The 22,724-nt window shown below is 48.1% G+C and overlaps 1 protein-coding gene across 1 annotated transcript in view; it reads left to right on the forward strand.

The window, feature by feature from the left end:
- necab1 (N-terminal EF-hand calcium binding protein 1) overlaps positions 1–22,724 on the forward strand; it is a 163,984-nt gene that overhangs the window by 117,379 nt on the left and 23,881 nt on the right. The window contains exon 6 of the mRNA XM_065018070.1: positions 4,741–4,877. Within this exon, the coding sequence (XP_064874142.1) occupies positions 4,741–4,877 (137 nt within the window). The remainder of the gene's footprint in view (positions 1–4,740; positions 4,878–22,724) is intronic.

Here is a 22,724-nt window from a genome sequence, read left to right on the forward strand (position 1 = left end):
ATGTTTTGTTCAGGTTCATCAAAGAAAACAGTTGTTCACACAGGTATGTGCTGCCAAACATAGACAACGTTTGAGCAGCCTGGATGCGCAGCTGGGGCATTGTGCCGGGAGGAAACGGGCGAACTCCGCAGCACCCACTGCCGCATATTTTGCCCTCAGTGCATCATTGCATTGGAGGTCAATCAACTCCATTTGGAGGTTTGGTGGTGAGCTTTCCACGTCAACAGCAAATGGGTTACCGAGCAGTTCCAACCTGCTTTTTTGTGCTTCAAAGTCAGCAAATCGGCGTCGAAAGTCAGCGGCAAGCATACCTATTTTATCAGCCAACTGTGTGCTCGGGAACGCACTGGTAGAGAGCTTCTCTTTCATGGTCTGGCAGCTGGGAAAGTGGCTCAAATTTTCTTTCCGCATCTGCGTCTCCCACAGAGTCAGTTTGGTTTTAAATGCCTTCACTGTACTGTACATATCAGAGATGACACGATCCCGACCCTGCAGCTGCAAGTTTATTGCATTCAGATGACTCGTAATGTCACACAGAAAAGCCATTTCACACAGAAACATTTCGTCTCGGAGTTGTGTTGTGTCTTTCCCTTTGCTGTCCAAGAACAGACAAATCTCCTCACGAAGCTCGAAACATCTTTGAAGCACCTTTCCCTGGCTTAGCCATCGCACCTCTGTGTGATAAGGCAAATCACCATGCTCCGTTTCTAACTCCGTCAGAAATGCCTTGAACTGGCGGTGATTCAAACCTTTGGCTCTGATAAAGTTAACTGTGCGCGTGATGATGCTCATTACATGCTCCATTTTCAAGGCTTTACCGCACAACGCTTCCTGGTGTATGATACAATGATAAGCTGTCAGCTCACCTGTCGCGTTTTCCTCTTGCATCTTTTCCCGTATCTTCGCCACCAGTCCGCTCCTGTGTCCACACATCGCAGGTGCTCCGTCGGTTGTCAAACCCACGAGTTTTTCCCAAGGCAGCTCCATCTCATTTACACATCTTGACACCTCTTCATACAAATCATGCCCCGTAGTTGTGCCATGCATAGGACGTAAAGCCAAAAACTCCTCTGTCACGCTTAGGTTGGAGTCCACTCCGCGGATGAAAATTGACAACTGGGCAATGTCAGAAATGTCGGTGCTCTCATCCACAGCCAAGGAATATGCAATAAAATCTTTTCCTTTTTCACAAGCTGCTCTTTTAGATTGATGGACAACTGGTCTACTCTCTCGGCAATGGTGTTTCTGCTCAGACTCACATTTAAAAAGAGTTGCCTTTTTTCTGGGCAAACTTCGTCACAAACTTTAATCATGCAGTTTTTGATGAAATCCCCTCCGTAAATGGCCGGGCTGATTTAGCGATCTCTTCTGCCAAAATAAAACTGGCCTTGACAGCAGCCTGGCCTTGTGATTTGGCTTTTTTGAACAGAGCCTGTCGAGATTTGAGGCCTCGTTTTAATTCCTCTGCCTTTTGTAGCCTTTGTTCCATGTCCATATTCTTGTTTTTGTCCGCGTGTTTCGTTTCATAATGTCGTCTCAGATTATACTCTTTCAGTACCGCCACACTTTCTCCACACAGAAGACACACAGGTTTTCCAGCTACCTTCGTGAACATATACTCCGACTCCCACCTTGTTTGAAACCCCCGGTTCTCAGTATCCACCTTCCGTTTTGCCATTTTTGATGGGTATCTGAAAGTTAATTTTACTGTGATGCTGACGACTGCTGTGCCAATAAATATTGAAATGAAGCAGCCTACTGCTCGGTGCGTCACCTTTGCATTGTGGGAAATGTAGTATTGGTGCGTGTAAAAGATCTGCGGGCTGCCGGCTTGCTGCGGGCCGGTTCTAATAATAAATCAAGATCATCCCAGGGGCCGTAAAAAACCTTCTTGCGGGCCGGATGTGGCCCGCGGGCCTTGACTCTGACATATGTGGGTTAGAGGATAGGGGTTAGTGGATAGGGGTTAGAGGATAGGGGTTAGTGGATAGGGGTTAGAGGATATGGGTTAGAGGATAGGGTTTAGAGGATAGGGGATAGAGGATAGGGGATAGAGGTTAGAGGATAGGGTTTAGAGGATAGGGGTTAGAGGATAGGGGATAGAGGATAGGGTTTAGAGGATAGGGGTTAGAGGATAGGGGTTAGAGGATAGGGTTTAGAGGATAGAGGATAGGGGTTAGAGGATAGGGGTTAGAGGATAGGGGTTAGAGGATAGGGGATAGAGGATAGGGGTTAGAGGATAGGGGTTAGAGGATATGGGTTAGAGGATAGAGGATAGGGGTTAGAGGATAGGGGTTAGAGGATAGGGTTTAGAGGATAGAGGATAGGGGTTAGATGATAGGGCTAGAGGATTGGGGATAGAGGATAGGGTTTAGAGGATAGGGTTTAGAGGATAGGGCCAGAGAATAGGGGTTAGAGGATAGAGGATAGGGGTTAGAGGATAGGGGTTAGAGGATAGGGGTTAGTGGATAGGGTTTAGAGGATAGGGTTAGAGGATAGAGGATAGGGGTTAGAGGATAGGGGTTAGAGGATAGGGGTTAGAGGATAGGGGTTAGAGGATAGAGGATATGGGTTAGAGGATAGGGGTTAGAGGATAGGGGTTAGTGGATAGGGTTTAGAGGATAGGGGTTAGAGGATAGAGGATAGGGGTTAGAGGATAGGGCCAGTGGATAGGGTTAGAGGATAGGGTTAGTGGATAGGGTTAGAGGATAGGGGTTAGAGGATAGGGTTTAGAGGATAGGGGTTAGAGGATAGGGGTTAGAGGATAGAGGATATGGCCAGAGGATAGGGCCAGAGGATAGGGGTTAGTGGATAGGGTTTAGAGGATAGGGGTTAGAGGATAGAGGATAGGGGTTAGAGGATAGGGGTTAGTGGGTAGGGGTTAGAGGATAGGGGTTAGTGGATAGGGGTTAGAGGATAGGCCTAGAGGATAGCGGATAGAGGATAGGGATAGAGGTTAGAGGATAGGGTTTAGAGGATAGGGTTAGAGGATAGGGATAGGGGATAGGGTTTAGAGGATAGGGGTTAGAGGATAGGGTTAGAGGATAGGGTTTAGAGGATAGAGATAGGGGTTAGAGGATAGGGTTAGAGGATAGGGGTTAGAGGATAGGGATAGAGGATAGGGGTTAGAGGATAGGGGTTAGAGGATATGGGTTAGAGGATAGAGGATAGGGGTTAGAGGATAGGGGTTAGAGGATAGAGTTTAGAGGATAGGGTTTAGAGGATAGAGGATAGAGGATATGGGTTAGAGGATAGGGGTTAGAGGATAGGGGTTAGAGGATAGGGGTTAGAGGATAGGGTTTAGAGGATAGGGGTTAGATGATATGGGTTAGAGGATAGAGGATAGAGGATAGGGGTTAGAGGATAGAGGTTAGAGGATAGAGGTTAGAGGATATGGGATAGAGGATAGGGGTTAGAGGATAGGGGTTAGAGGATAGAGGTTAGAGGATATGGGTTAGAGGATAGGGGATAGAGGATAGGGGTTTGAGGATCGAGGATAGGGGTTAGAGGATAGGGGTTAGAGGATAGGGGTTAGAGGATAGGGGTTAGAGGATAGGGTTTAGAGGATAGGGGTTAGAGGATAGGGTTTAGAGGATAGGGGTTAGAGGATATGGGTTAGAGGATAGGGGTTAGAGGATAGAGGATAGGGTTTAGAGGATAGGGTTTAGAGGATAGGGGTTAGAGGATAGGGTTTAGAGGATAGGGGTTAGAGGATAGGGTTTAGAGGATAGAGGATAGAGGATAGGGGTTAGAGGATAGAGGATAGAGGATAGGGGTTAGATGATAGGGGTTAGAGGATAGGGGATAGAGGATAGGGTTTAGAGGATACGGTTTAGAGGATAGGGTTTAGAGGATAGGGGATAGAGGATAGAGGATATGGGTTAGAGGATAGGGGTTAGAGGATAGGGGTTAGTGGATAGGGTTTAGAGGATAGGGGTTAGAGAATAGAGGATAGGGGTTAGTGGATAGGGGTTAGAGGATAGGGGTTAGTGGATAGGGGTTAGAGGATAGGGGATAGAGGATAGGGGTTAGAGGATAGGGTTTAGAGGATAGGGTTTAGAGGATAGGGGATAGAGGATAGGGGTTAGAGGATAGGGGATAGAGGATAGGGGTTAGAGGATAGGGGTTAGAGGATAGGGTTTAGAGGATAGGGGTTAGAGGATAGAGGATAGGGGTTAGAGGATAGGGGATAGGGGTTAGAGGATAGGGTTTAGAGGATAGAGGATAGGGTTTAGAGGATAGGGTTTAGAGGATAGGGGATAGAGGATAGGGGTTAGGGGATAGGGGTTAGAGGATAGAGGATAGAGGTTAGAGGATAGGGGTTAGAGGATAGGGGATAGGGGTTAGAGGATAGGGTTTAGAGGATAGGGGTTAGAGGATAGGGTTTAGAGGATAGAGGATAGGGGTTAGAGGATAGAGGATAGGGGTTAGAGGATAGAGGATAGAGGATAGGGTTTAGAGGATAGGGGATAGAGGATAGGGGTTAGAGGATAGGGGATAGGGGATAGAGGATAGGGGTTAGAGGATAGAGGATAGGGGTTAGAGGATAGGGATTAGAGGATAGGGGTTAGAGGATAGAGGATAGAGGATATAGGATAGAGGATATAGGATAGAGGATAGGGGTTAGAGGATAGGGATTAGAGGATAGGGGATGAAAGGGTTGGTTCCTCTCTCAGGCAGGACTACCAGGAAGCTCAGTAGGGTCTAGTGGTTCTAAGGGTTGGTTCCTCTCTCCTTCAGGACTATCAGGAAGCCACACACCTGGAGCAGTTCGTGACACGCTTCCTGTTAAAAGAGACAACCAATCAGCTCCACTCGCTGCAGAGCTCCCTGGAATGTGCCATGGAGACCACGGCTGAGCAAACCCGTCAGGAGAGGCAAGTCTTCTCTTCTCCTCTCTTCTCCTCTCTTCTCCTCTTCTCCTCTCCTCTCCTCTCCTCTCCTCTCCTCTCCTCTCCTCTCTTCTCCTCTCTTCTCCTCTCTTCTCCTCTCCTCTCTTCTTCTCCTCTCCTCTCCTCTCCTCTCTTCTCTTCTCTTCTCTTCTCTCTTCTTCTCTCTTGTCCTCTCTTCTCTTCCCATCTCCTCTCTCTTCTCCTCTCTTCTCTTGCCCTCTCTTCTCATCTCCTCTCTTCTCTTCCCCTCTCTTCTCCTCTCTTCTCTTCCCCTCCTCTCTTCTCTTCTCCTCTCTTCTCTACTCTTCTCCTCTCTTCTCTTCTCCCCTCTTCTCTTCTCCTCTCTTCTCTTCTCCTCTTCTCTTCTCTTCTCTTCTCTTCTCTTCTCTTCTCTTCTCTTCTCCTCTCCTCTCTTCACATCTCATCTTTTCTCTTCTCCTCTCCTCTCTTCTCTTCTCCTCTCCTCTCCTCTCCTCTCTTCTCTTCTCCTCTCCTCTCTTCTCTTCTTATCTTCTCCTCTCTTCTCTTCTCTTCCCCTCCTCTCTTCTCTTCTCTTCACTTCTCTTCTCCTCTCTTCTCTCTCCTCTCTTCTCCTCTATTCTCTTCTCCTCTCTTCTCTTCTCTTCTCTTCTCCTCTCTTCCCCTCTCTTCTCTTCTCCTCTCTTCTCCTCTCCTCTCTTTTCCTCTCTTCTCTTCCCCTCTCTTCTCTTCTCTTCTCTTCCCCTCCTCTCTTCTCTTCTCCTCTCTTCTCTTCTCCTCTCTTCCCTTCTTCTCTTCTCCTCTCTTCTCTTCTCCTCTCTTCCCCTCTCTTCTCTTCTCCTCTCTTCTCCTCTCCTCTCTTTTCCTCTCTTCTCTTCCCCTCTCTTCTCTTCTCTTCTCTTCCCCTCCTCTCTTCTCTTCTCCTCTCTTCTCTTCCCCTCTCTTCTCTTCTCTTCTCTTCCCCTCCTCTCTTCCCTTCTTCTCTTCTCCTCTCTTCTCTTCTCCTCTCTTCCCCTCTCTTCTCTTCTCCTCTCTTCTCCTCTCCTCTCTTTTCCTCTCTTCTCTTCTCTTTTCCTCTCTTCTCTTCTCTTCTCCTCTCTTCTCTTCTCTTCTCCTCTCCTCTCTTCCCCTCTCTTCTCTTCTCCTCTCTTCTCTTCTCTTCTCCTCTCTTCTCTTCTCTTCTCCTCTCTTCTCTTCTCTTCTCCTCTCTTCTCTTATCCTCTCTTCTCCTTTCTTCTCCTCTCCTCTCCCCTATTTTATTCTCTTCAGTCAGTCAGTCAGTCAGTCAGTATGTGATGAGTGATGAGTGCTCTCCATCCAGACAAACCTCTGAGGGGACTTCTGCTTTATGTCTGTGTCTACGCAATTAGTGTGTGTTTGTGTTGTGTTTGTGCTGTGTTTTGGGTGTGTTGTGTGTTTCGTGTGTGTTGTGTTTTGTGTGTGTGATGTGTTGTGTTTTTTGTGTGTGTTCTTGTGTTGTGTTTGGTGTGTTGTTTTGTGTTTTGTTTGTTGTGTTTTGTGTGTTGTGTTGTTGTGTGTTGTTGTGTTTTGTGTGTTGTGTTTTGTGTGTTGTGTTGTTGTGTGTTGTGTTGTGTTTTGTGTGTTGTGTTGTTGTGTGTTGTGTTGTGTTTTGTGTGTTGTGTTGTTGTGTGTTGTTGTGTGTTGTGTTGTGTTTTGTGTGTTGTGTTGTTGTGTGTTGTGTGTTGTTTTGTGTGTTGTTGTTTTGTGTGTTGTTGTATTGTGTGTTGTTGTATTGTGTTTTGTGTTGTTGTGTGTTGTGTGTGTTCTTGTGTGGTTCAGTTGGTAGAGCATGGCTCTTGTATTCATGCATGACTGTAAATTGCTCTGGATACAAGCATAATGTGTTATATATTACCTACCCTATGTTGGGTAATGTGTGTCTTAGCAGTCTGATTAGCTGGCTCTGTGTAGCATGCCTCTAGGGTCATTAGTAACAGTGTGACTCACCAGATCTGGTCTGAATGTTGGTGGAATTTAGATGGGAGGTCAGCTCTGTCCGTGCCCTGGGAAGCAGCGGCTACTTTTAGAACACAACGTTCTGAATCAGAATGGAGAACCCAGGCAGCCACAGCGCTGGTTTTTGTTCTAGCACCTGGGTGATGGCATGTCATGCTTCAGAACTGGGTGAGAATGGAACAGAATTCTCTACTCTACTCTACTCTACTCTACTCTACTCCTTTCCTCTTCTCCCTTCCTCTCCTCTCCTCCTTTCCTCTTCTCATATCCTTGTCTCCTGTGCTCTCCTCCTCTCCTTCTCTCCACTCCTCCTCTCCTCTTCTCCCCTTGTCCCATCCCCTCCTCTCCTCTCCTCTCCTTTCCTTTCCTTTCCTTTCCTCTTCTCATATCCATTCCTCCTCCCCCCTCCTCCTCTCAGCTCCTGTCCCAATCACGGACCCTGAGTCCGTCCCTAAATCCCAATCCCTGAGTCCCAATCCCTGAGTCCCAGTCCCCGAGTCCCTGAGTCCCAGTCCCTGAGTCCCTGAGTCCCAGTCCCTGAGTCCCAGTCCCCGAGTCCCTGAGTCCCAGTCCCCGAGTCCCTGAGTCCCAGTCCCTGGGTCCCTGAGTCCCAGTCCCTGAGTCCCAGTCCCCGAGTCCCTGAGTCCCAGTCCCCGAGTCCCTGAGTCCCAGTCCCTGGGTCCCTGAGTCCCAGTCCCTGAGTCCCAGTCCCTGAGTCCCAGTCCCTGAGTCCCAGTCCCTGGGTCCCTGAGTCCCTGAGTCCCTGAGTCCCAGTCCCTGGGTCCCAGTCCCTGAGTCCCAGTCCCTGAGTCCCAGTCCCTGGGTCCCTGAGTCCCAGTCCCTGAGTCCCTGAGTCCCAGTCCCTGAGTCCCAGTCCCAGTCCCTGAGTCCCAGTCCCTGAGTCCCTGAGTCCCAGTCCCTGAGTCCCAGTCCCTGAGTCCCTGAGTCCCAGTCCCTGAGTCCCAGTCCCTGGGTCCCTGAGTCCCAGTCCCTGAGTCCCTGAGTCCCAGTCCCTGAGTCCCAGTCCCAGTCCCTGAGTCCCAGTCCCTGAGTCCCTGAGTCCCAGTCCCTGAGTCCCAGTCCCAGTCCCTGAGTCCCAGTCCCTGAGTCCCTGAGTCCCAGTCCCTGAGTCCCAGTCCCTGAGTCCCAGTCCCTGGGTCCCTGAGTCCCAGTCCCTGAGTCCCTGAGTCCCAGTCCCTGAGTCCCAGTCCCTGAGTCCCTGAGTCCCAGTCCCTGAGTCCCAGTCCCTGAGTCCCTGAGTCCCAGTCCCTGAGTCCCAGTCCCTGGGTCCCTGAGTCCCAGTCCCTGAGTCCCAGTCCCTGAGTCCCTGAGTCCCTGGGTCCCAGTCCCTGAGTCCCTGAGTCCCTGGGTCCCAGTCCCTGGGTCCCTGAGTCCCAGTCCCTGGGTCCCTGAGTCCCAGTCCCTGAGTCCCAGTCCCTGGGTCCCTGAGTCCCTGGGTCCCAGTCCCTGGGTCCCTGAGTCCCAGTCCCTGAGTCCCTGAGTCCCAGTCCCTGAGTCCCTGAGTCCCTGGGTCCCTGAGTCCCAGTCCCTGAGTCCCAGTCCCTGAGTCCCAGTCCAGCAGCCATCTTTAAACACCACTCCAGATATAACAACATTTCTCTTGTTTAATTCAGTAGCTGGAATCCCAATTTGCTCCAATAGAGAATTTAGTAGCAAAGCATCAGCTCAGCAGGTAGATGAACTCTGTCACCCAGTCCCTGAGTCCCTGATGTCCCAGTCCCTGAGTCCCTGAGTCCCAGTCCCTGAGTCCCAGTCCCAGTCCCATTTTCCCTATTCTGTCCCATGTCTCTAGCCAGGTTCACTGTCCCAGTCCCTGGGTCCCTGAGCTGTCCCAGTCCCTGGGTCCCTGTGTGTCCCTGGGTGCGTGTGTTTAATTCAGTCCCAGTGTGTGAGAATTTAGTGCGTGTGTGTGATGTCTGTCACAATCCTGTGTGTCCCAGTGTGTGCGTGAGTCCCAGGGTGGGTGCGTGTGTGTGTGTGTGTGTGTGCGTGTGTGTGTGTGTGTGTGTGGGTGCGTGTGTGTGAGTGTGGGTGCGTGTGTGTGTGTGGGTGGGTGCGTGTGTGCGTGTGTGTGTGTGCGTGTGTGTGTGTGTGGGTGCGTGTGGGTGTTTACGTATGTGAGTGCGTACGTGCATACGTGTGAACTTATGCGTGTGTGTTTCTGGCTGCAGGATGAAAGGATGCAGACCACTCAGGTGACCACATTGGGGGGGGGGGGGGACCTCTATGGATCCCTCACCATTCGGACTGGAAACCTCTGGTTACACTCTGGTAGTCTGGGAAGAGATCCTTGTTCTTATTTCTCTGTTGAAATGACTAAATCCCTCAGAGACAGGACCAATGCCCTTCCTATGAGACCTGCTAATGTTTTTTCCCTTGAAGAGTACCTCATCAGCAGTCAGGAAATGTCCATTTAAAAGCATATATTCTCACTTATATGTGACTCGTTTCAGGGAATTGTTTTACTTTATTTTATTTCACCGTTATTTAAACCAGGTAGTCTAGTTGAGAACAAGTTCTCATTTACAACTGCGACCTGGCCAAGATAAAGCAAAGCAGTGCAACACAAACAACAACACAGAGTTACACATGGAATAAACAAACGTACAGTCAATAACACAATAGAAAAGTCTATATTACAGCATGTGCAAATGAGGTAAGATAATGGAGGTAATAAATATGCAAAGTGGTGACATAATAAAAAAAAGGCCATGGTGGCGAAGTAATTACAAGCAATTAGCAATTAAACACTGGAATGGTAGATGTGCAGAAGATGAATGTGCAAGTAGAGATACTGGGGTGCAAAGGAGCAAGATAAATAAATAAATACAGAATGGGGATGTGGTAGTTGGATGGGTTCTTTACAGATGGGCTATGTACAGATGCAATGATCTGTGAGCTGCTCTGACAGCTGGTGCTTAAAGCTAGTGAGGGAGATAAGTGTTTCCAGTTTCAGAGATTTTTGTAGTTCGTTCCAGTCATTGGCAGCAGAGAACTGGAAGGATAGGATAGGCCAAAGGAAGTGTTGGCTTTGGGGATGACCAGTGAAATATACCTGCTGGAGAGCATGCTACGGGTGGGTGCTGCTATGGTGACCAGTGAGCTGAGATAAGGCGGGGCTTTTCGAGGGCCAGCCGACTAGAGCGTACAGGTTGCAGTAGTGAATAGTATATGGGGCTTTGGTGCCAAAACGGATGGCACTGTGATAGACTGCATCCAATATATTGAGTAGAGTGTTGGAGATTATTTTGTAAATGACATCACCGAAGTCGAGGATCAGTAGGATAGTCAGTTTTACGAGGCTATTTTTTATTTTATTTTTTATTTCACCTTTTGAGAACACCTTTATTTAACCAGGTAGGCTAGTTGAGAACACCTTTATTTAACCAGGTAGGCTAGTTGAGAACACCTTTATTTAACCGGGTAGGTTAGTTGAGAACACCTTTATTTAACCGGGTAGGTTAGTTGAGAACACCTTTATTTAACCAGGTAGGCTAGTTGAGAACACCTTTATTTAACCAGGTAGGCTAGTTGAGAACACCTTTATTTAACCAGGTAGGCCAGTTGAGAACACCTTTATTTAACCAGGTAGGCTAGTTGAGAACACCTTTATTTAACCAGGTAGGCTAGTTGAGAACACCTTTATTTAACCAGGTAGGCTAGTTGAGAACACCTTTATTTAACCAGGTAGGCTAGTTGAGAACACCTTTATTTAACCAGGTAGGCTAGTTGAGAACACCTTTATTTAACCAGGTAGGCTAATTGAGAACACCTTTATTTAATCAGGTAGGCCAGTTGAGAACACCTTTATTTAACCTGGTAGGCCAGTTGAGAACACCTTTATTTAACCAGGTAGGCTAGTTGAGAACACCTTTATTTAACCAGGTAGGCTAGTTGAGAACACCTTTATTTAACCAGGTAGGCTAGTTGAGAACACCTTTATTTAACCAGGTAGGCTAGTTGAGAACACCTTTATTTAACCGGGTAGGCTAGTTGAGAACACCTTTATTTAACCAGGTAGGCTAGTTGAGAACACCTTTATTTAACCGGGTAGGCCAGTTGAGAACACCTTTATTTAACCAGGTAGGCTAGTTGAGAACACCTTTATTTAACCGGGTAGGCTAGTTGAGAACACCTTTATTTAACCGGGTAGGCTAGTTGAGAACACCTTTATTTAACCGGGTAGGCTAGGTGAGAACACCTTTATTTAACCAGGTAGGCCAGTTGAGAACACCTTTATTTAACCAGGTAGGCTAGTTGAAAACACCTTTATTTAACCAGGTAGGCCAGTTGAGAACACCTTTATTTAACCAGGTAGGCCAGTTGAGAACACCTTTATTTAACCAGGTAGGCTAGTTGAGAACACCTTTATTTAACCAGGTAGGCTAGTTGAGAACACCTTTATTTAACCAGGTAGGCTAGTTGAGAACACCTTTATTTAACCAGGTAGGCTAGTTGAGAACACCTTTATTTAACCAGGTAGGCTAGTTGAGAACACCTTTATTTAACCAGGTAGGCTAGTTGAGAACACCTTTATTTAACCAGGTAGGCTAGTTGAGAACACCTTTATTTAACCAGGTAGGCCAGTTGAGAACACCTTTATTTAACCAGGTAGACTAGTTGAGAACACCTTTATTTAACCAGGTAGGCTAGTTGAGAACACCTTTATTTAACCAGGTAGGCTAGTTGAGAACACCTTTATTTAACCAGGTAGGCTAGTTGAGAACACCTTTATTTAACCAGGTAGGCTAGTTGAGAACACCTTTATTTAACCAGGTAGGCTAGTTGAGAACACCTTTATTTAACCAGGTAGGCTGGGGTGCAAGATAAATAAATAAATAAATACAGGCTGGTTGAGAACACCTTTATTTAACCAGGTAGGGCTAGTTGAGAACACCTTTATTTAACCAGGTAGGCTAGTTGAGAACACCTTTATTTAACCAGGTAGGCTAGTTGAGAACACCTTTATTTAACCAGGTAGGCTAGTTGAGAACACCTTTATTTAACCAGGTAGGCTAGTTGAGAACACCTTTTTTAACCAGGTAGGCAGTTGAGAACACCTTTTTTAACCAGGTAGGCTATTGAGAACACCTTTATTTAACCAGGTAGGCTAGTTGAGAACACCTTTATTTAACCAGGTAGGCTAGTTGAGAACACCTTTATTTAACCAGGTAGGCTAGTTGAGAACACCTTTATTTAACCAGGTAGGCTAGTTGAGAACACCTTTATTTAACCAGGTAGGCTAGTTGAGAACACCTTTATTTAACCAGGTAGGCTAGTTGAGAACACCTTTATTTAACCAGGTAGGCTAGTTGAGAACACCTTTATTTAACCAGGTAGGCTAGTTGAGAACACCTTTATTTAACCAGGTAGGCTAGTTGAGAACACCTTTATTTAACCAGGTAGGCTAGTTGAGAACACCTTTATTTAACCAGGTAGGCTTTGAGAACACCTTTATTTAACCAGGTAGGCTAGTTGAGAACACCTTTATTTAACCAGGTAGGCTAGTTGAGAACACCTTTATTTAACCAGGTAGGCTAGTTGAGAACACCTTTATTTAACCAGGTAGGCTAGTTGAGAACAGGTTCTCATTTGCAACTGCGACCTGGCCAAGATAAAGCATAGCAGAGTGAACAGACAACACAGAATTACACATGGAGTAAACAATTAACAGGTCAATAACACAGTAGAGAAAAAAAAGGGGGGGTCTATATACAATGTGTGCAAAAGGCATGAGGAGGTAGGCATATAATACAATATTGCAGATTAACACTGGTGATAAATGATCAGATGATCATGTACAGGTAGAGATATTGGTGTGCAAAAGAGCAGAAAGGTAAATAAATAGAAACTGTGGGGATGAGGTAGGTGAAAATGGGTGGGCTATTTACCAATAGATTATGTACAGCTGCAGCGATCGGTTAGCTGCTCAGATAGCTGATGTTTGAAGTTGGTGAGGGAGATAAAAGTCTCCAACTTCAGCGATTTTTGCAAATCGTTCCAGTCACAGGCAGCAGAGTACTGGAACGAAAGGCGGCCGAATGAGGTGTTGGCTTTGGGGATGCTCAATGAGATACACCTGCTGGAGCACGTGCTACGGATGGGTGTTGCCATCGTGACCAGTGAGCTGAGATAAGGCGGAGCTTTGCCTAGCATGGCCTTGTAGATGACCTGGAGCCAGTGGGTCTGGCGACGAATATGTAGCGAGGGCCAGCCGACTAGAGCATACAAGTCGCAGTGGTGGGTAGTATAAAGTGCTTTAGTGACAAAACGGATGGCACTGTGATAAACTACATCCAGTTTGCTGAGAAGAGTGTTGGAAGCCATTTTGTAGATGACATCGCCGAAGTCGAGGATCGGTAGGATAGTCAGTTTTACTAGGGTAAGCTTGGCAGCGTGAGTGAAGGAGGCTTTGTTGCGGAATAGAAAGCCGACTCTTGATTTGATTTTCGATTGGAGATGTTTGATATGGGTCTGGAAGGAGAGTTTGCAGTCTAGCCAGACACCTAGGTACTTATAGGTACTTATAGGTGTCCACATATTCAAGGTCGGAACCATCCAGTGTGGTGATGCTAGTCGGGCAAGCGGGTGCAGGCAGCGATCGGTTGAAAAGCATGCATTTGGTTTTACTAGCGTTTAAGAGCAGTTGGAGGCCACGGAAGGAGTGTTGTATGGCATTGAAGCTCGATTGGAGGTTAGATAGCACAGTGTCCAATGACGGGCCGAAAGTGTATAGAATGGTGTCGTTTGCGTAGAGGTGGATCAGGGAATCGCCCGCAGCAAGAGCAACATCATTGATATACACAGAGAAAAGAGTCGGCCCGAGAATTGAACCCTGTGGCACCCCCATAGAGACTGCCATAGACAACATGCCCTCCGATTTGACACACTGAACTCTGCCTGCAAAGTAATTGGTGAACCAGGCAAGGCAGTCATCCGAAAAGCCGAGGCTACTGAGTCTGCCGATAAGAATATGGTGATTGACAGAGTCGAAAGCCTTGGCAAGGTCGATGAAGACAGCTGCACAGTACTGTCTTTTATCTATGGCGGTTATGATGTCGTTTAGTACCTTGAGTGTGGCTGAGGTGCACCCGTGACCGGCTCGGAAACCAGATTGCATAGCGGAGAAGGTACGGTGGGATTCGAGATGGTCAGTGACCTGTTTGTTGACTTGGCTTTCGAAGACCTTAGATAGGCAGGGCAGAATGGATATAGGTCTGTAACAGTTTGGGTCCAGGGTGTCTCCCCCCTTTGAAGAGGGGGATTACTGCGGCAGCTTTCCAATCCTTGGGGATCTCAGACGATATGAAAGAGAGGTTGAACAGGCTGGTAATAGGGGTTGCGACAATGGCGGCGGATAGTTTCAGAAATAGAGGGTCCAGATTGTCAAGCCCGGCTGATTTATACGGGTCCAGGTTTTGCAGCTCTTTCAGAACATCTGCTATCTGGATTTGGGTAAAGGAGAACCTGGAGAGGCTTGGGCGAGGAGCTGCGGGGGGGGCGGAGCTGTTGGCCGAGGTTGGAGTAGCCAGGCGGAAGGCATGGCCAGCCGTTGAGAAATGCTTGTTGAAGTTTTCGATAATCATGGATTTGTCGGTGGTGACCGTGTTCCCTAGCCTCAGTGCAGTGGGCAGCTGGGAGGAGGTGCTCTTGTTCTCCATGGACTTCACAGTGTCCCAGAACTTTTTGGAGTTGGAGCTACAGGATGCAAACTTCTGCCTGAAGAAGCTGGCCTTAGCTTTCCTGACTGACTGCGTGTATTGGTTCCTGACTTCCCTGAACAGTTGCATATCGCGGGACTGTTCGATGCTATTGCAGTCCGCCACAGGATGTTTTTGTGCTGGTCGAGGGCAGTCAGGTCTGGAGTGAACCAAGGGCTGTATCTGTTCTTAGTTCTGCATTTTTTGAACAGAGCATGCTTATCTAATATGGTGAGGAAGTTACTCTTAAAGAATGACCAGGCATCCTCAACTGACGGGATGAGGTCAATGTCCTTCCAGGATACCCGGCCAGGTCGATTAGAAAGGCCTGCTCACAGAAGTGTTTTAGGGAGCGTTTGACAGTGATGAGGGGTGGTCGTTTGACTGCGGCACCGTAGCGGATACAGGCAATGAGGCAGTGGTCGCTGAGATCCTGGTTGAAGACAGCGGAGGTGTATTTGGAGGGCCAGTTGGTCAGGATGACGTCTATGAGGGTGCCCTTGCTTACAGAGTTAGGGGTTGTACCTGGTGGGTTCCTTGATGATTTGTGTGAGATTGAGGGCATCTAGCTTAGATTGTAGGACTGCCGGGGTGTTAAGCATATCCCAGTTTAGGTCACCTAACAGAACAAACTCAGAAGCTAGATGGGGGCAATCAATTCACAAATGGTGTCCAGGGCACAGCTGGGAGCTGAGGGGGTCGGTAGCAGGCGGCAACAGTGAGAGACTTATTTCTGGAGAGAGTAATTTTCAGAATTAGTAGTTCGAACTGTTTGGGTATGGACCTGGAAAGTATGACATTACTTTGCAGGCTATCTCTGCAGTAGACTGCGACTCCTCCCCCTTTGGCAGTTCTATCTTGACGGAAGATGTTATAGTTGGGTATGGAAATCTCTGAATTTTTGGTGGCCTTCCTGAGCCAGGATTCAGACACGGCAAGGACATCAGGGTTAGCAGAGTGTGCTAAAGCAGTGAGTAAAACAAACTTAGGGAGGAGGCTTCTAATGTTGACATGCATGAAACCAAGGCTTTTTCGATCACAGAAGTCAACAAATGAGGGTGCCTGGGGACATGCAGGGCCCGGGTTTGCCTCCACATCACCCGCGGAACAGAGAAGGAGTAGTATGAGGGTGCGGCTAAGGGCTATCAAAACTGGTCGCCTAGAGCGTTGGGGATAGAGAATAAGAAGAGCAGGTTTCTGGGCATGGTAGAATATATTCAGGGCATAATGCACAGACAGGGGTATGGTGGGGTGCGGGTACGGCGGAGGTAAGCCCAGGCACTGGATGATGATGAGAGAGGTTTTATCTCTGGACATGCTGGTTGTAATGGGTGAGGTCACCACATATGTGGGAGGTGGGACAAAGGAGGTATCAGGGGTGTGAGGAATAGGACTAGGGGCTCCATTGTGAACTAAAACAATGATAACTAACCTGAGCAATAGTATACAAGGCATATTGACATTTGAGAGAGACATACAGCGATGCATACAGTGAACACAGGTGTTGAATTGGGAAAGCTAGCTAAAACAGTGGGTGAGACAACAGCTAATCAGCTAGCATAACAACAGCAGGTGAGATGGCATTGACTAGGCAACTCGGCCGACAGATAAAACAAACAAGCAGAATGGAGTACCGTGATTAATGGACAGTCCAGCGTGCATCAGCTATGTAGCCAAGTGATCAGAGTCCAGGGGCAGCGGTGGATGGGGCAGGGGGCTGGGCTGGCGAGTGTTATCCAGGTTAAGAAAACTAACAATGACTAAATAGCTTGTAGCTAGCTAGCTGGTTAGCTTCTGGAGGTTCTTGAGTGTGTTCTAAAAATAAAGATAATAGCGATTCCGTATCACATTGGGTGAGGCAAGTTTCCGGAAGGTATAAACAAATTTTTTTTTAAATCGGGAAGAGATAGAGTACATATGGGCCACTGCGTTTTGGGACGCGGCGGGACGGTTAGCAGGCCTGTGCTAACAAGCTAACAGATTAGCAGGCCGGGGTAAACAAGGTAGTAGTTAGCGGACCTGGGCTAAACAAGCTAGCAATTAGCGTGCCGAACTAGCAAGCAAGGAGATAGCGAGGGCTAGAGAGTTAGCCTTTGGAGGACGTCGCGATGGGGTGAGTCTGTTTATTCCTCTTCATGCAGTGATATCGATAGACCGGTCGTAGTCAAGGTATTGTAGCCCAGGAGTATGCTAGGAGCTCTGGCCGGGCTAGCTTCAAGCTACGTGGGTGGAAACGCTAGCCAGGAGTAATCAACCAGGGTTGCTGTTTAGCTCGATAGCTAGTTGCGAGGATCCAGCTGAATAATGTTCCGTTTGTGGTGGGAATCCGGGGGGAAAAAAAATTAATTAGGTCCGTTATGCTCTGGTTAGTTGATGACCGCTAGCATAGCTGGTAGTTAGCTGGCTAGCTTCAGTTGAGAGGGTCCGGTTCCGAAGTAAATATAACTACTTTAGGAAAGTAGCTACATTGGCGGGTTGCAGAAGAGTATTTGGAAGCTTAGGTTTAGCAAAATGTTTTTAAGGATATGCGAAGAAAAAAATATCAAAAAAATATCTAAAAGGAAAAAGAGACGATATTTACAGAGAGACGATACGACAGGACAACTACTGCTACGCCATCTTGGATCCAATCAAGCATCTACTGTATATAGCCTCTACTGTATTACAGAGAGACGATACGACAGGACAACTACTGCTACGCCATCTTGGATCCAATCAAGCATCTACTGTATATAGCCTCTCTATAAAGAGACGATATTTACAGAGAGACGATACGACAGGACAACTACTGCTGCCATCTTGGATCCAATCAAGCATCTACTGTATATAGCCTCTACTGTATATAGCCTCTCTATAAAGAGACGATATTTACAGAGAGACGATACGACAGGACAACTACTGCTACGCCATCTTGGATCCAATCAAGCATCTACTGTATATAGCCTCTACTGTATATAGCCTCTCTATAAAGAGACGATATTTACAGAGAGACGATACGACAGGACAACTACTGCTACGCCATCTTGGATCCAATCAAGCATCTACTGTATATAGCCTCTCTATAAAGAGACGATATTTACAGAGAGACGATACGACAGGACAACTACTGCTACGCCATCTTGGATCCAATCAAGCATCTACTGTATATAGCCTCTACTGTATATAGCCTCTCTATAAAGAGACGATATTTACAGAGAGACGATACGACAGGACAACTACTGCTACGCCATCTTGGATCACATATCTCTGGAGAAACCTGAAAATAGCTCCCCATCCAACCTGACAGAGCTTAAGAGGATCTGCAGAGAAGAATGGGAGAAACTCCCCAAGTACAGGTGAAGAAATGTAGGTGTGCCAATCGTGTAGCATTATTTACAGAGAGACGATACGACAGGACAACTACTGCTACGCCATCTTGGATCACATATCTATGTTTGGCTGCATGAGTGAAGGATGCTTTGTTACGAAATAGGAAGCCGATTCTAGACTGGAGATGTTTAATGTGAGTCTGGAAGGAGAGTTTACAGTCTAACCAGATACCTAGGTATTTGTAGTTGTCCACATATTCTAAGTCAGAACCGTCCAGAGTAGTGATGTTGGACGGGCGGGCAGGTGCGGGCAGCGATCGGTTGAATAGCATGCATTTAGTTTTACTTTAAACGGTTTAAGAGCAGTTGGACGCCAAGGAAGGAGAGTTGTATGGCATTGAAGCTTGTCTGGAGTTTAGTTAACACAGTGTCCAAAGAAGGGCCAGATGTATACTGAATGGTGTCGTCTGCATAGAGGTGGATAAAATAATCACCAGCAGCAAGAGCGCCATCATTGCTATATACAGAGAAAAGAGTCGGCTCGAGAATTGAACCCTTGTGGCACCCCCATAAAGACTGCCAGAGGTCCGGACAACAGGCCCTCCGATTTGACATACTGACTTCTATCAGAGAAGTATTTGGTGAAGCAGGCGAGGCAATCATTTGAGAAACCAAGGCTGTCGAGTCTGCCAATAAGAATGTTGTGATTGACAGAGTCAAAAGCCTTGGCCAGATCTTTTAGGACCTTGAGCGTGGCTGAGGTGCACCCATGAAGGTACGGTGGGATTCAAAATGGTCGGTAATCTGTTTGTTAACTTGGCTTTCCTTAGTAAGCCAGGGTAGGATAGATATAGGTCTGTAGCAGTTTGGGTCTAGAGTGTCTCCCCCTTTGAAGAGGGGGATGACCGCGGTAGCTTTCCAATCTATGGGAATCTCAGACGATACGAAAGAGAGGTTGAACAGGCTGGTAATAGGGTTTGCAACAATTTTGGCAGATCATTTTAGAAAGAGAGTGTCCAGAATGTCTAGCCCGACTGATTTGTAGGGGTCCAGATCTTGCAGCTTTTCAGAACATCAGCTATCTAGATTTGGGAGAAGGAGAAGTGGGGGAGGTTTGGGCGAGTTGCTGTGGGGGGCGCAGAGCTGTTGACCGGGGTAGGGGTAGCCAGGTGAAAAGCATGGCCAACCGTAGAAAAATGCTTATTGAAATGATCAATTATAGTGGTTTTATCAGTGGTGTCCGTGTTACCTAGCCTCAGTGCAGTGGGCAGCTGGGACTTTACAGTGTCCCAGAACTTTTTTGAGTTTGTGCTACAGGATGCAAATTTCTGTTTGAAAAAGCTAGCCTTAGCTTTCCTAACTGCCTGTGTTGGATTTGTTCCTAACTTCCCTGAAAAGTTGCATATCACTGGGGCTATTCGATGCTAATGCAGAACGCCACAGGATATTTTTGTGCTGGTCAAGGGCAGTCAGGTCTGGAGTGAACCAAGGACTATATCTGTTCCTGGTTCTACATTTTTTGAATGGGGCATGCTTATTTAAGATGGTGAGGAAGGCACTTTTAAAGAATAACCAGGCATCCTCTACTGACAGGATGAGGTCAATATCCTTCCAGGATACCCGGGCCAGGTCGATTAGAAAGTCCTGCTCGCTGAAGTGTTTCAGGGAGAATTTGACAGTGATGAGGGGTGGTTGTTTGACCGCAGACCCATTACGGATGCAGGCAATGAGGCAGTGATCGCTGAGATCTTGGTTGAAAACAGCAGAGGTGTATTTAGAGGGCAAGTTGGTTAGGATGATATCTAAGAGGGTGCCCGTGTTTACCCATTTGGGGTTGTACCTGGTGGGTTCATTGATAATTTGTGTGAGATTGAGGGCATCAAGCTTAGATTGTAGGATGGCCGGGGTGTTAAGAATGTCACAGTTTGATGGTGTTCACTACTTCACAGTTTAGGTCACCTAGCAGCACGAGCTCTGAGGATAGATGGTGTTCACTACTTCACAGTTTAGGTCACCTAGCAGCACGAGCTCTGAGGATAGATGGTGTTCACTACTTCACAGGAGAGCCGTTTGACCGTAAACTTAAAAAAAAAAAAATCTAAATGCCTTCTGGAATATCAGTTACCAGCCCTTTCAAGCTTAACATCCTTATCATTTATCGCCCTCCAGGTTCCCTCGGAGAGTTCATCAATGAGCTTGATGCCTTGATAAGCTCCTTTCCTGAGGACGGCTCACCTCTCACAGTTCTGGGCGACTTTAACCTCCCCACGTCTACCTTTGACTCATTCCTCTCTGCCTCCTTCTTTCCACTCCTCTCCTCTTTTGACCTCACCCTCTCACCTTCCCCCCCTACTCACAAGGCAGGCAATACGCTCGACCTCATCTTTACTAGATGCTGTTCTTCCACTAACCTCGTTGCAACTCCCCTCCAAGTCTCCGACCACTACCTTGTATCCTTTTCCCTCTCGCTCTCATCCAACACTTCCCACACTGCCCCTACTCGGATGGTATCACGCCGTCCCAACCTTCGCGCTCTCTCCCCCGCTACTCTCTCCTCTTCCATCCTATCATCTCTTCCCTCTGCTCAAACCTTCTCCAACCTATCTCCCGATTCTGCCTCCTCAACCCTCCTCTCCTCCCTTTCTGCATCCTTTGACTCTCTATGTCCCCTATCCTCCAGGCCGGCTCGGTCCTCCCCTCCCGCTCCGTGGCTCGACGACTCATTGCGAGCTCACAGAACAGGGCTCCGGGCAGCCGAGCGGAAATGGAGGAAAACTCGCCTCCCTGCGGACCTGGCATCCTTTCACTCCCTCCTCTCTACATTTTCCTCTTCTGTCTCTGCTGCTAAAGCCACTTTCTACCACTCTAAATTCCAAGCATCTGCCTCTAACCCTAGGAAGCTCTTTGCCACCTTCTCCTCCTCCTGAATCCTCCTCCCCCTCCTCCCTCTCTGCAGATGACTTCGTCAACCATTTTGAAAAGAAGGTCGACGACATCCGATCCTCGTTTGCTAAGTCAAACGACACCGCTGGTTCTGCTCACACTGCCCTACCCTGTGCTCTGACCTCTTTCTCCCTCTCTCTCCAGATGAAATCTCGCGTCTTGTGACGGCCGGCCGCCCAACAACCTGCCCGCTTGACCCTATCCCCTCCTCTCGTCTCCAGACCATTTCCGGAGACCTTCTCCCTTACCTCACCTCGCTCATCAACTCATCCCTGACCGCTGGCTTTGTCCCTTCCATCTTCAAGAGAGCGAGAGTTGCACCCCTTCTGAAAAAACCTACACTCGATCCCTCCGATGTCAACAACTACAGACCAGTATCCCTTCTTTCTTTTCTCTCCAAAACTCTTGAACGTGCCGTCCTTGGCCAGCTCTCCCGCTATCTCTCTCAGAATGACCTTCTTGATCCAAATCAGTCAGGTTTCAAGACTAGTCATTCAACTGAGACTGCTCTTCTCTGTATCACGGAGGCGCTCCGCACTGCTAAAGCTAACTCTCTCTCCTCTGCTCTCATCCTTCTAGACCTATCGGCTGCCTTCGATACTGTGAACCATCAGATCCTCCTCTCCACCCTCTCCGAGTTGGGCATCTCCGGCGCGGCCCACGCTTGGATTGCGTCCTACCTGACAGGTCGCTCCTACCAGGTGGCGTGGCGAGAATCTGTCTCCTCACCACGCGCTCTCACCACTGGCGTCCCCAGGGCTCTGTTCTAGGCCCTCTCCTATTCTCGCTATACACCAAGTCACTTGGCTCTGTCATAACCTCACATGGTCTCTCCTATCATTGCTATGCAGACGACACACAATTAATCTTCTCCTTTCCCCTTCTGATGACCAGGTGGCGAATCGCATCTCTGCATGTCTGGCAGACATATCAGTGTGGATGACGGATCACCACCTCAAGCTGAACCTCGGCAAGACGGAACTGCTCTTCCTCCCGGGGAAGGACTGCCCGTTCCATGATCTCGCCATCACGGTTGACAACTCCATTGTGTCCTCCTCCCAGAGCGCTAAGAACCTTGGCGTGATCCTGGACAACACCCTGTCGTTCTCAACTAACATCAAGGCGGTGGCCCGTTCCTGTAGGTTCATGCTCTACAACATCCGCAGAGTACGACCCTGCCTCACACAGGAAGCGGCGCAGGTCCTAATCTAGGCACTTGTCATCTCCCGTCTGGATTACTGCAACTCGCTGTTGGCTGGGCTCCTGCCTGTGCCATTAAACCCCTACAACTCATCCAGAACGCCGCAGCCCGTCTGGTGTTCAACCTTCCCAAGTTCTCTCACGTCACCCCGCTCCTCCGCTCCCTCCACTGGCTTCCAGTTGAAGCTCGCATCCGCTACAAGACCATGGTGCTTGCCTACGGAGCTGTGAGGGGAACGGCACCTCAGTACCTCCAGGCTCTGATCAGGCCCTACACCCAAACAAGGGCACTGCGTTCATCCACCTCTGGCCTGCTCGCCTCCCTACCACTGAGGAAGTACAGTTCCCGCTCAGCCTAGTCAAAACTGTTCGCTGCTCTGGCCCCTCAATGGTGGAACAAACTCCCTCACGACGCCAGGACAGCGGAGTCAATCACCACCTTCCGGAGACACCTGAAACCCCACCTCTTTAAGGAATACCTAGGATAGGATAAAGTAATCCTTCTCACCCCCTTAAAAGATTTAGATGCACTATTGTAAAGTGGCTGTTCCACTGGATGTCATAAGGTGAACGCACCAATTTGTAAGTCGCTCTGGATAAGAGCGTCTGCTAAATGACTTAAATGTAAAATGTAATGTAGATCCACCCAGGCTGCCAGATCCTGAGCTCCCTTGACACCCAGGCATGGCACTGCTGCCAGATCC

The sequence above is a fragment of the Oncorhynchus nerka genome, linkage group LG4 (assembly GCF_034236695.1).
Source record: "Oncorhynchus nerka isolate Pitt River linkage group LG4, Oner_Uvic_2.0, whole genome shotgun sequence".
NCBI classification, from domain to species: domain Eukaryota; kingdom Metazoa; phylum Chordata; class Actinopteri; order Salmoniformes; family Salmonidae; genus Oncorhynchus; species Oncorhynchus nerka.